This window comes from Pelophylax lessonae, assembly GCF_965119305.1.
Source record: "Pelophylax lessonae genome assembly, chromosome: 2".
Classification (NCBI taxonomy): Eukaryota; Metazoa; Chordata; class Amphibia; order Anura; family Ranidae; genus Pelophylax; species Pelophylax lessonae.
Window position 1 is genome coordinate 216225477 of NC_138769.1, and position 14707 is coordinate 216240183.

The following is a 14707-nucleotide window of genomic DNA, read 5'->3' on the forward strand; positions in this document are numbered from 1 at the left end:
ATGTAGAGTGATTAGAACACACATCATTTTTTAATTACTGTCTGTATCCCCATTAGTGATATTCATCCTCTCTAAGACCGCATTCACACTGCAGCGGCACGACTTCTGCACGACTTCGGGGGCGACCTGTGAAGTCCCGTGCACCGCGACTTCGGCGCGACTTGCACGGACTTCATATAATGAATGTCTATGCAAGTCGCTCCGAGGTCGCCCCGAAGTAGTACAGGACCCTTGTGTCGCTCCTATTAGAATGGGTCCTGTAGCACTGCATGGACCGCGAGGGACCGCGACTTGTCAGGCTGACAAGTCGCCTGACAAGTCGCGGTAGTGTGAATGGAGCCTAATTGTCATGTTTATTGCTCTCCACCACCAAAGAAACAAAAAAAAAAGGAAAAATTAAAGAAAACCACAAGTTGTGGGTTGTCCCCAGAACAGTAAAAGAGAGGAAATCTTCCAGTGGGGATACTAGTTCAGGTGACCCTGGTGACAACCAGGGATTCCTTCATTTTTGAGGTATTTCCAATCACTTTGTGTTTTGGCTATTAGACTGGAAGTAAGCAGAAATCTCCCCAATGGGAAACAAAAAACCGTCAGGAGTTATAAACGTTACTTTACTTCACTACTTTAAAGGGTGTTAGCAATAATATATCTTTAATTCATAAGTGTATCCGCTCTCCCACAGATTGACAATGTTGCTGTCCAAGGGTGTCTCCGTTGCTCCCCCATTTAGAGTGGAAACAGCCGAAGGCAGAAACTGTGTTACTGTCTGAATCAACAGGTAGAAAAAAAAACAAAAAGACTTAGTGCCGGTTCACACAGGCGCGACCCGACTTGCCGGGGCGACCTCACAGATCGCGGCGCACAGCTCGCACCGCAACCTTGGAGCGGCCGGCACGTACTTCATTTCATTGAAGTCAATGCAGGTCGCTCCGGGTCGCCCCAAAGAAGCTCCGGACCCTTTTTCTAAGTCGGAGCGACTTGTGTCGCTCCTATTAGAACGGGTCCACAGCTTCCCTATGGGAGGCGACCTGTCAGGCGACCAGGTCGCCTGACAGGTCGTCCCAGTGTGAACCGGCACTCAAAAACAACCAACAGATTAAGCTGCATTATATTACATTTTTGGGTTTAATACTGCTTTAAGTAGAGGGTGTTTTGACCTCATCGTTAACCACGTGGCTGGGGTAAGGCTACATCAGTAGACCCAGAGCCATGTTACTGGGTTGCCACTAATATTAGGCAAACCACAATTTCACATTTCCTATATTAAAGAAACATCATATGGAGCTTTGCTTATTGCTTATACCTTCTTATCAAGTTTAAGATTATAATTTCCACTGTGCACATAAACCAAATATTCGTCATCTCATTTTGCTACGTTTTAAAAATGAATTTACTTATTATTAGGTTCACATATTTCCATACTGTATGTCATTTATGTAAGCTTCCTGGCCATCGAGGGCTCTGATTTGCAACAAGAGGCGCAGTCCATGTTTAATATTTTTTGCAAAATAAAAATAGTCATTTTCTAGTTTCTTCTTTTTTTCCCCTATTTTTTGGGTTGAAGTATTTTGATTTTATAAACACAATAATTCTTGTTTAACCACTTCTGGACTGGAAGGTTTTACCCCCTAATGACCAGGCTATTTTTTGCGATACTGCACTGTTTTACTTTAACTGGCAATTGCATGTGACGCTGTACCTAAATAAAATTTATGTCCTTTTTTTCCCACAAATAGAGGTTTCTTTTGGTGGTATTTTATCACCTCTGCGGTTTTTATTTATTGCGCTATGAACAAAAAGAGAGCGACAATTTTGAAAAAAAAAAAAAAAAAAACAATAATTTTTACTGATGGCTATGAAACACAACCAATAAAAATGTAAAAAAATCAAATTTTTTTCATCAGTTTAGGCCAATGTGTATTCTGCTACATATTTTTGGTAAAAAAAAAAAAGTCCTAATAACTGTATATTGATTGGTTTGCGCAAAAGTTATAGAGTCTACAAACAATGCAATGTTTTTATAGCATTTTCATTTTTTTTTTATACTAGTAATGGTGACAGTTAGCGATTTTTAGCGGGACTGCGACATTGCAGTGGACAACTCAGACATCTAACTTACACTTTTGACACTTTTTGGGGACCATTGACATTATTACAGTGATCAGTGCTAAAAAAAAATGCAAAGTCATTGCACTAATGACACTGGCAGGAAAGGGGTTAACATCAGGGGCGATCAAAGGGTAAAGTGTGTCCCTAGGGCAGTGATGGCAAACCTTGGCACCCCAGATGTTTTGGAACTACACTTCCCATGATGCTCAACTACACTGCAAAATGTATAAGCATCATGGGAAATGTAGTTCCTAAACATCTGGGGTGCCAAGGTTCGCCATCACTGCCCTAGGGGGTGCTTGCTAACTGTGTGGGGGATGGACCCACTGGATGAACACAGAGATCTGTGTTCCTGCTTAGCATGAACACAAGATCACTGTGTTTATCCCTGACAGAACGGCAATCTGCCTTGTTTACATTTTTGATTATCCCCGGGAGAGGCATATCGCCGTTTTGCCTCTACCGGGGATAATCACGAGTGGCTGGCAGACACCAGGTTCTGCCGGATCCATTGATTGACATTCTCGCTAGCCAATCACGGGGGTATCGCTCCTCTGGCGGCGTGTGCACGCCATCTAGTGGCTATCGAACAAAACAACATACAGGTACGTGGTTTTGCGCAATAGGACCACACTGCTGCAGTATATACATAGCGGGCAGACGGCAAGTTGTTAAAAAGCCTAAAATGCTATCAGTCTACCATAGTATTTCCAACTGCATTAAGATCCACCTGCATTGTGCAGATTTATGAAATAAGACTGTTCTACTGAGGATTTAAAAGAGAAGTATGGGGTTCATTAAAAAAAAAAAAAAAATTATACTCGCCTTGGTAGATGCAGCTTCAGTCCGATGCTTGTAAAACTGAGAACTACGCGTAGAAAGACCGCCTATCACTCAGTTCTGAATCTTTAACCCCATCCCTGCTAAGCGGCCTCAATTCATCTTAGTGTCCATGCCCTCTCTTCAAACTGGGACTGCTTTTAGATGTCTAACTAGTTAAAAAAAATATTCCACATCAGAACAGGATAATAAAACATTACACACAAAGCACCAGTATGACTATACACAGTAACACCTCCAGGTAGATGCACTTCAAATTGGAAGATATAGCAAAACAGTTCCTCTTCTATTATGCTCAAATATGTAATCTAGACTTTACAGGGTACATACCCTCCCAAACCTGTGCACAACATATTTAAGACTCTCTGTCCGAAAATGAATCCCCCACTATATCCGCAACCAAAGCCCTAAATCTCAACCACAAGTGTAAATGAGTCCTATATGTTTTATATCTGCATCAATGGCTGACCACCCATAAGGCACAGGGGTTCTTTCCCTCTATGGCATGGGACTACATGAAAGAGGTTCTCGTTGCTGTAGGCCTCTGCAAGGTGTTGACAGCCAGGATTATGGCACTTTACACTGCTCTCTGGACTAGGGTCAAAGTAAGTTGCCTCCTGTTGGGATTCATAATGGCATGAGACAAGGATGCCCACTTTTCCCTCTCTTCTTCATACTGACACTCTGCTGGTTGCAGTCAAACCAGAACATTAAGGACCTGTGAGCTGGAGATAGGTAGCAGGTACAAAAGCTCCCTGGGGTGAGCACACTTTTAGGCACAGATACCAGTTCGGTGAGGTAGTGACAAACCGTGTAGTGTTTATTTGTGCTATTTACAAGTCTATTTACAGGTGCTCTACAGAGTTCCCGAAAATAAACAGGGCAAAAACTACAAAACAAAATCCTAGCAATGTCATTACTATCAGGCTGAGCAAGCCTAATGGTTGTCAGCCTCCACATACACAGCTTGTTTGCTTTTTACCAATCTTGCAGCTCTCCCAGACAGGACTTGTCTGTTCCCCGGGTATGAGAGCACTGCCTGCATGTCTCAGGTGAGTCTTAATTGCCCTCAGGGAGAGGAATAAAAACCTGAGGTGGAGCAAGGTTTAGAGATCCTTAAAAGTGTATGAGAGGAGCCTGGGAGATGTGTAAACCCCAAACAGGACGTTTACAAGCCCCCTCTGAGACACTCTACTACATGCCTTAATGTAGAACTATAAACAAAACTTTTTTTCTCATTTTAGATAGAGTATATGAGGATTATAACCCCTGTAAGGTTTATTTTTGCCCTCTTGTCCCAATGGGAAGAGTTACCTTCACTTTCTATCCCATAGCCGAAACAGGAAGTGAGAGGAAATCCCTGTTAATTAAGGGAATCCCTTGGGACCCACTGGGTCACTAGAACTATTATCCCCATTGGAAGATTTCCCTTCTATTACTTTTATGAGTACAACCTAAAATTTGTAATTTTCTTTTACTTTCACTTTCAATGATAACAGTAAACAGAACAAATAGAGAGGGTGAATCTCCCTAAGTGCCTGTGTAACGTTAAAAAACCATACCCCGTGGAGAAACCATACCGTCGTCACTTCCGGTCTGAAACAGCTGAGCAGCGCAGCAGTGCGCATGCTCAGAGCCCCGGATACGTAAATGAACATGAAAGAATTTGAAGATGCGCATGCTCGGTGGGCATGAAATTCTCACGGCAATGTGTCTAATGTAATACTTGCGGCGGGTACATTAAAACACTTCAGCTGCAACATCGATCATCTCCTCTGCTATCGCTGTAACTTCCCTCATCTCCGGTAATAAATATAAAAGTGGCGGCGGGTGTATGAGATGTAAATGTGACGGCGATCGCGGCTCCGTGATCCGCTTTTATATTTATTACCGGAGATGAGGGCAGTGACAGGGCGAAGAGCGAAGATGATTTATGATGCAGATAAGCTGTTTTAATGTAAGCGCCGCAAGTTTAACTACCGTGAGAAATCCATACCCTCCGTAGCTGAACCAGAAGTGACGAGGGTATGGTTTTCTCACGGGTATGGTTTTTTCACGGAACACCGGTTCACACTACCGCGACCAGAAAGTCGCCCCATAAGGGGTGACTTGTTAGCGCGACTTTAGCGCGACTTCAGCACGACTTGTGAATTTTTTTTTTTTTTTTGACTTGTGAATTATTTTAAGCGACTTATATGATAGACGACTTTGTATTTGGCCAATCAGAATATGATGTGTTGTGACCTAATTTCCCTTTCCTGTTTTTTTTTTTTACTTTTTTTCCTGTTTCCCATGTGTCTTGTGGTCTCTGTGTGTGTGTCATCTCTGTGTGTGTGTCTATCCACCAGTGCCACGTATCAGTGTCCACCAGTGCCACTGTCCACCAGTGCCACCTATCAGTGTCCAGCAGTGCCACTGCCACTTATCAGTGTCCACCAGTGCCAGTGACTACCAGTGCCACCTATCAGTGTCCACCAGTGCCACTGCCACGTATCAGTGTCCACTAGTGCCACAGGCACGTAACAGTGTACACCAGTGCCACGTAACAGTGTCCACCAGTGCCATGGCACGTAACAGTGTCCACCAGTGCCACGGCACGTAACAGTGTCCACCAGTGCCACATATCAGTGTCCACTAGTGCCACGGGCATGTAACAGTGTCCACCAGTGCCACGTATCAGTGTCCACTAGTGGCACGGGCACGTAACAGTGTCCACTAGTGCCACGTATCAGTGTCCACTAGTGCCACGGGCACGTAACAGTGTCCACCAGCGCCACGTATCAGTGTCCACTAGTGCCACGGGCACGTAACAGTGTCTACCAGTGCCACATATCAGTGTCTACTAGTGCCACGGGCACGTACCAGTGTCCACCAGTGCCACGTGTCAGTGTCCACTAGTGCCACGGCCACGTAACAGTGTCCACCAGTGCCACGTATCAGTGTCCACTAGTGCCACGGCCACGTAACAGTGTCCATCAGTGCCACGGCCACGTAAAAGTGTCCACTAGTGCCACGTATCAGTGTCCACCAGTTTCACTGTCCACCAGTGCCACCTATCAGTGTCCAGCAGTGCCACTGCCACTTATCAGTGTCCACCAGTGCCAGTGACTACCAGTGCCACTTAACAGTGTCCACCAGTGCCAGTGACTACCAGTGCCACCTATCAGTGTCCAGCAGTGCCACTGCCACGTATCAGTGTCCACCAGTGCCAGTGACTACCAGTGCCAGTGACTACCAGTGCCTCCTAACCACATCTCTGTGTCGTCTGGAGGACATTATAGCAGGAGAAGTTGATATAAAACTGGAGCACGGGAAATCTAAGCAGGGCCAATATTACAGACAATGCAGAGATAACGGTGTATGGGGGAGGTGGACTGCACTATGGAATGCCTGGGTAATTTTCCTTCTTCCTGTAAAGTCTGATAACAAGTCGCTTGACAAAAGATAAGGATCCGACTTGGAGGCGACTCCCATTGAAGTCTATTGGCACAAGTCGGATACAAGTCGTCTCAAAGTAGTACAGGATCCTTTTCTGAAGTCGGAGCGACTTCAGTAGTGCATATTAAGACGGCTCTCATTCATTTACATTGCATTTGTTATGACAAGCAACTTGGGGCGACTTGAGGGCACACAAGTCGCCTGACAAGTCGTACTAGTGTGAATGGGGTCTAAAGGGGACACAGCTAGCAAAAAACAAAACAAAACAAATGACAGGTGTCTAATCCCTCTCCACTCTATCTAGAACTAAAAAAAAGTTTTGCCTTTAGTTCTATTTTAAAATAGGAGGAAGAGAATATGAGATAACAGTATTCCCTGATGATATACTCTTATTTTTGGCAGAACCACACCTCCCTAATCTGCTGCAAGAATTCAAACACTTTCACTCACTGGCCAGCTTAAAAATCAATTACTCAAAGTCGTTTGCTCTTGATTTATCCCTCTCACCTGAAATAGTGACTCATTGCTAACTCAATTTCCCTTTCACTTAGAAAAAAGACACAATGGCATACCTACGGATCATGTTACCAATCACTCTTTTAGAGCTATTCACGTCTAACTATGCTCAACTTTTGAAGGGTATGCAACAGGACCCCTAATCATGGACAGGCCTTGTTTTTCATGGCTCTTCTGACTATTGAATCCTATGCAAACAATCCCCGCTGGGTCCTGTGGAAGGGGAAGCCTCCCAAGATCAGCATGGCACATCTGACACAAGGGAGGCATTGGACAGATGAAAGTAAATATTTCTGGGCATATCAAATCATTCCATTGGTAGACTAGAATCTACACATACCCTTGATGAACTGGAACACAACTGAACAGTCGTTCACGACATACTCGTTAAAAAGGATATCCCTTGGATGTCCCCCAAACACATCCTTGAAATGGTGCATGACCACCTGTTTGTGGGATCTACCCTTTGGAGCATTGTCCTTCTACTCCATGCCTGGTACTATGATGCCCATAAAGCAAAACTCTGATTTCACAACTTGCTTAGCAGAAACTTTATGCAGTGCTGTTGGCCACACAATAGAATGTGGGCTGGTCATTTTTTCCAAACAGGGAGGTTCTTGCACTGCTGCATTTTAAGGGATCACTCACAATCGACACAGATCTCACTGTGATCATACCTTAAAGCGGAGTTCCACCCAAAAGTGGAACTTCCGCTCATCTGCTTCCTTCCCCTCTCCGGTGCCACATCAGGGGGGGAGGGGGGAACGGATACCTGTTTTTGCGCCGTCCCTCAGAACTTCCGTCACCTTTCTCCTTCCCCGCCGCTGAGCCAATGAGAATGCACAGCGCACTTTGCGCATGCGCAGTAGGGAACTGGCTGTGAAGCCGAAAGGCTTCATTTCCGGTTTCCCTTAGAGTGAATGGCGGCGGCGGCAGCACCTGGCAGCCGATCCAAAAATCGGCTGGGGTGGTGACATCGCGCACTCCCTGGACAGGTCAGTGTCTATATATTAAAAGTCATCAGCTACATTAATTGTAGCTGCTGACTTTTATTTTGTTTTCCAAAGCTGGAACACGGATTTAAGATAAAACCCTTCCTCACAGACACAGATCAAATCTCTGTACACAAGGGACCTTATGCCCCATACACACATGCAGATTATCTGCAGACTTTTGTCTGCAGACTTACCAAAACCATATAATATGAGGTCAAACCTAAACACTTTCAATTTGTATGCAATCCGGCAGGCCCTTGCACTACATAGAAAAGGTAAGTCTGCAGACAAAAGTCTGCAGATAATCTGCACGTGTGTATGGGGCATTACTCTCTTAAGGCCCGTACACACGTACCGATCGTCGGCATACAAACGTCGGCGGACGAAAGATCTGCCGATTGTACGCGTGTTAGTATGGTGCCTCCGACAGATGTCTGCGCACAATCCGCGGACAAAAGTCTTTCGTGCAAACATGAAAATTTTTGTCTGCGGACACCAGAACGGACGATTGTTCGCGTGTCAGTACAGAATTCGGCCGACAGACCGCAGATTTGCAAGACTGGGCATGCTCAGAAAATAGAAAACACAGGGAAAGTTAACCATTACATGACATCACTTCTGCAGTCGGCGGACAAAATTCTTGTGCTGTCCTTGTGCTGTCTTTGCACTTTTCAGCAGACACCGACATCCCGGGAGAAAAGAGGAACATTTGTATGCCGACCATCGGTACGTGTGTACGGGGCTTTAGAATCCTTGTGTCAAGCACCCCACAAAGACACCTTATCTACAGGGCAGCCAGCAGAAATGTTGGGGCCCTTTATACAGCTTTAGGCCTGAGCCCTTCCCAGCTTGACCACCAACATTTCTCAGGGCCACTGGCTGTCCCACCGAATCTGCCCACTGGCTGTCCCACCGAATCTGCCCACTGGCTATCCCACCGAGTCCTTCAGTGCACTCACTTTGTTTTTAACACTTTTACAACCTAATATATGAAAATGAAAAAAGAGTATCCCAAGTCATCAGTGCTTTCAAGATTTAACAGTAAGGAATTATAGTTTGGCCAAAAAAATGTGAAGCCTGCCACTACGACAAGGTAGACTCTTTTGAGCAGGACCCTACACTAATACTGCCCTACCTTTTCAATGCCCCCCCCCCCCCCCAAATCCATCCTCCCCTAGCAGATCTAAGAAAACAAAAAACAATTTATTCAGCAAAAAGACCTCCCAATCCATCAAAGAGTTAGCCCAATCAAGCAAAGAGATAGCCCAATCCAGCCCCTGTACGCACTCAGCCCCCCTAACACCTGTACGCACTCAGCTCCCCTATCACACCGGTATGCACTCAGCTCCCCATCACACCTGTACCCACTCAGCTCCCCATCACACCTGTACGCACTCAGCTCCCCCCTCACACCTGTACCCACTCAGCTCCCCCCTCACACCTGTACGCACTCAGCTCCCCCATCACACCTGTACGCACTCAGCTCCCCATCACACCTGTACTCACTCAGCTCCCCATCACACCTGTATGCACTCAGCTCCCCCCTCACACCTGTACGCACTCAGCTCCCCCCTCACACCTGTACGCACTCAGCTCCCCATCACACCTGTATGCACTCAGCTCCCCCCTAACACCTGTACTCACTCAGCTCCCCATCACACCTGTATGCACTCAGCTCCCCCCTCACACCTGTACGCACTCAGCTCCCCATCACACCTGTACTCACTCAGCTCCCCATCACACCTGTACGCACTCAGCTCCCCCCTCACACCTGTACGCACTCAGCTCCCCCCTCACACCTGTACGCACTCAGCTCCCCCATCACACCTGTACGCACTCAGCTCCCCATCACACCTGTACTCACTCAGCTCCCCATCACACCTGTATGCACTCAGCTCCCCCCTCACACCTGTACGCACTCAGCTCCCCCCTCACACCTGTACGCACTCAGCTCCCCATCACACCTGTATGCACTCAGCTCCCCCCTAACACCTGTACTCACTCAGCTCCCCATCACACCTGTATGCACTCAGCTCCCCCCTCACACCTGTACACACTCAGCTCCCCATCACACCTGTATGCACTCAGCTCCCCCCTCACACCTGTATGCACTTAGCTCCCCATCACACCTGTATGCACTCAGCTCCCCCCTCACACCTGTACGCACTCAGCTCCCTATCACACCTGTACGCACTCAGCTCCCCATCACACCTGTATGCACTCAGCTCCCCCCTAACACCTGTATGCACTCAGCTCCCCCCCCACACCTGTACGCACTCAGCTCCCCCCTAACATCTGTACTCACTCAGCTCCCCATCACACCTGTATGCACTCAGCTCCCCCCTCACACCTGTATGCACTCAGCTCCCCGTCACACCTGTATGCACTCAGCTCCCCATCACACCTGTACGCACTCAGCTCACCATCACACCTGTACGCACTCAGCTCCCCATCACACCTGTACGCACTCAGCTCCCCATCACACCTGTACGCACTCAGCTCCCCATCACACCTGTACGCACTCAGCTCCCCATCACACCTGTATGCACTCAGTTCCCCATCACACCTGTACGCACTCAGCTCCCCATCACACCTGTACGCACTCAGCTCCCCATCACACCTGTATGCACTCAGCTCCCCATCACACCTGTACGCACTCAGCTCCCCATCACACCTGTACGCACTCAGCTCCCCATCACACCTGTATGCACTCAGCTCCCCCCTAACACCTGTACGCACTCAGCTCCCCATCACACCGGTATGCACTCAGCTCCCCCCTCACACCTGTACGCACTCAGCTCCCCATCACACCTGTATGCACTCAGCTCCCCATCACACCTGTATGCACTCAGCTCCCCATCACACCTGTACGCACTTAGCTCCCCATCACACCTGTATGCACTCAGCTCCCCATCACACCTGTACGCACTCAGCTCCCCATCACACCTGTACGCACTCAGCTCCCCATCACACCTGTATGCACTCAGCTCCCCCCTCACACCTGTATGCACTCAGCTCCCCCATCACACCTGTATGCACTCAGCTCCCCCATCACACCTGTACACACTCAGCTCCCCCATCACACCTGTATGCACTCAGCTCCCCCATCACACCTGTATGCACTCAGCTCCCCATCACACCTGTACGCACTCAGCTCCCCATCACACCTGTATGCACTCAGCTCCCCATCACACCTGTATGCACTCAGCTCCCCATCACACCTGTACGCACTCAGCTCCCCATCACACCTGTACGCACTCAGCTCCCCATCACACCTGTATGCACTCAGCTCCCCCCTCACACCTGTATGCACTCAGCTCCCCCATCACACCTGTATGCACTCAGCTCCCCCATCACACCTGTACACACTCAGCTCCCCATCACACCTGTATGCACTCAGCTCCCCCCTCACACCTGTCTCTGGCTTCTCCCGGCCCTGCTAGGGAGTGCAAGTGCATGGGCTGTCCTCCCCTGTTGGCGGCCCTGCTTATCTCTACCCTATATGTACTGTAGATATGTTCTCCACTCAACTCCCAAAATGGTGGCACTGCCTGTAAATCACGGTCAAAGGACTTAGGGGTAACATTCATAGAGGAGGAATGGGAATCTATTAACACCATTATTTACAAAGGCTCCTTACAAAGGCTTTTTCTCTGTGCAAGAGAATGGTTATAAACTAAAATCAAGATGACACAGAACACCTTCCCTGTTACATAAGTTTTCTAAAATTGCTAATCGCTAGCATAAATAGTGTTTATTGGGTTTAGTTGAAACTCTAGTAAACACTGTAGCAAGGCAAACCCTCTTAAATCTGTTGTTATTTTATGCCCGCAAGACTATCACCATGTGCTGGAAAAAAAACTCTCCACCTACAATGCGATTTTGGGCGCAGTTGGTTAATTGCAACCTGCCCTTATATTAAGCTACGTAAGTTAATAGGGGGTATACCCACAAGTTTCATAAAGTGTGTTCTTGCTGGTTAGACAATCCCTCCACTGCTGCGATAAATGGATAACTCTACCTGAACATTTACTTGTCGATTAACTGACAGTTACCTACTGGGTGCTATACCTTTTTATGTACACTGTTGGCAGTTGCTCGAGCCATGCACTACAAGTCTAAGGCTTCTTTTTTTGTATCTATTTTATGATTATGTTTTTATTTTTTTTTCTTGGTCTGTCTTTTGTATCTTAGGCTGTTGGCCTTAGGCTCCGTTCACATGTAGGCGTTTTGGGTCGTTTTTGGGGAGTTTTTCTGCTCTAGGATCAGCTCTCAAAATGCCCAACAAGACAAATCCTATTCATTTCAATGGCCCCTATTCACATCTGAGCGTTTTGACGCTGTAAGCAAAACGCCCAACGCTCAAAAAAGTACATGAGCTTCTTTTTGGGCAGATTACAGGCGTTTTCCATTGGTCTCTATTCAATCTAAAAACGCCTGCACAAAAAACGCCTGTAAATCGCGGTAAAAATCGCTGTAAAAAAACGCTCAGGTGTGAATGTAGCCTTACCCCTGTGAGGGTGACTTTTGTAAATTTTTGTTTTGTTTGCAAAACAATTGAAATCAATAAAAAGAGTGTTAAAAGAAATTGCTAATCACTGCTGGTGATATGGCTTTGGTACACTTTTGCTTTTTTGTTGACCACGCATGACAATACAACATTTGTGGTAGGAGGTACACCGTATTACTACAACAGTGTCTAGCTACGCCCCAGACTTACACTCCATCTCAATACCTTCTACAACATACCTCCCTTCCAATGCACATGACAAATGCAGCTTGAAAGTGTATACCTGTTCACTGGTTATCCAAACAAGCCCCAACTATCTGAGAACGGTCCCTCAGGTTAGATAAGGTAGCAAATATGGAAGAGTTAATCTCTGTAGTACAAGACAGACTCTCCAAATACACTCAAAATTTGTCCTCCTGGTTCTTTTACAAAACAGCAACAGAATACAAGCAAATGAGGTCAGTCCCTACCTATGGATGAAGAAGAGGATTACAAACCTGTATTATGAAAAGCCCCTAAATGACTACATGGTTGCTATGCAGATGCTGTCAAAACAAGACAACTTTGCCACAAGGTTAGGCTGGAGAGAGGTAGACCCATGTGTGGACACTCATCTCCAGTATCCTCAGGGGCAGACTGGCAGCTTTCGGCCCAAGGGGTAAGTACAAACCAGAGGCCCATGGTGCAGTGACCTGGCCCCCCTCCCACGTTCCCTCTTCCCGTCCTCCTCCTGACCCCCATTCCAAGCTGAAGCTCTGCTCCAGGTACTCTCTCTTTACTGGCTGAATCCGGATTCCTGACCTGGTCAGCAGGGGGTGTTTGGGGGGATCTGAGACAGGGGAGAAGAGTCTCCAGTGGGGCACGGAACCGTCCTCTGCTCAGACACAATTTACACCATCCATACTGGAGGGGGAGGCCTACGCTCTGTCCTTGTCCAACCCGCACTCAGTAGGTCGGTGAGAGGGACTTTTTACTTCTCTTTACCAGGAATCCTTTAGGCATGTCTTAGGCAGAAGCAGTGCAGCCTTTTTACAGGGCATCAGAGCGGCCCAGGAGGCAATTGCCCCCCTGCCCCCTGGCCCAGTCCTCCACCTGAGTATCCTTGACTTTCTCCCCCACTAGTAAAGTAGTCATCTGGGGGTCCCAGGGCCGCAGTTTGGAGACCACTGATCTAGACATTATAGAAATCTCAAAGGTTAACACCATTATTACAGTTTTCAGCAGAAATATAGCAGGAAATTTGCATATAGCTATAATAAAAAGCAAAGGCTCAAATAGAATAAAGAACACAAGGGTAATACACATACATCAGCTTTTCTAATGGTATTTATTGTATTGTGTCTGCCATTTTTTTTTTTTTTTACTCCTGATATATTTTGTCATTACAGTATGATGTAAAGAACCATCGGGTTTTTTTAAGGCGGACCAAGTATGAAGCATTACAGAAAGAAGACTTATATGTTGGCAACAAAATCAATGTATTTTCTCGTCATCTTCATCTTGTTGACTACGGAGATCAATATACTGCCCGCAAGCTTGGCAGTAAGAAGGAAAAGTAAGTTTGATGAATTCAGCACACAGTTTTTCTGTTTCCACCGAAATAAAGATAGGCTTAATACTTTCATTTCAACTTCTGTGTTCATGGTACAGCATCAGAAGATAAAATCGGCTTACTGTATAAATCCTGTTTTGTTTGTCACATTCCTAGCCAGTTGGGTCAGTAAGCTATGTTCCTGCAGTTGGGACATTTTTTTCCCAAACAGCAAAAGAAATGTTTGAGAGTGCTTGACAGTTTTGGTTATTTAAAGCATCCAATCAAATATTTCCCTTTATTTTCCCAATAAGCACTGGAACCATGAAAGACAGGATCTGATTGGTTGTCGTGAGAAACAAGGATAGCTGGTTTACAAGACTTTTTTTTAATCACCACATGCTTCATTAAAGAAAAAAAAAAAATGATTAAGAATGTGATTGCTGTAAAGAACAAGAGCAGTTCCTTCTATGGGCTCTTTTCAGTCCAGTAACTGTAAAATTGTAATGTTTTACACACAAATACAAATTGTATAAGTGATGCGAATATAAACGATCGCCCTTTTAGCTTTGATCAGCAGTGATGTCTTTCATCAGTCTATATAAATACATATATCTTCAAGGGTTGACAGATCTGTAAACTAGGACTAGGTCATGTTGCCCTCGTGGATGAAATATTTATTAAAGTAGAACTAAAGGCAAAACTTTTTTTCTTCATGTTGGATAGAGTAAGGGATGATTATAAACCCTGTCTATTTTTTTTTTTGTC

The 14707-nt window shown here is 46.2% G+C and overlaps 1 protein-coding gene across 1 annotated transcript in view; it reads left to right on the forward strand.

The window, feature by feature from the left end:
- NME7 (NME/NM23 family member 7) overlaps positions 1-14707 on the forward strand; it is a 297536-nt gene that overhangs the window by 111122 nt on the left and 171707 nt on the right. The window contains exon 3 of the mRNA XM_082244475.1: positions 13797-13963. Within this exon, the coding sequence (XP_082100601.1) occupies positions 13797-13963 (167 nt within the window). The remainder of the gene's footprint in view (positions 1-13796; positions 13964-14707) is intronic.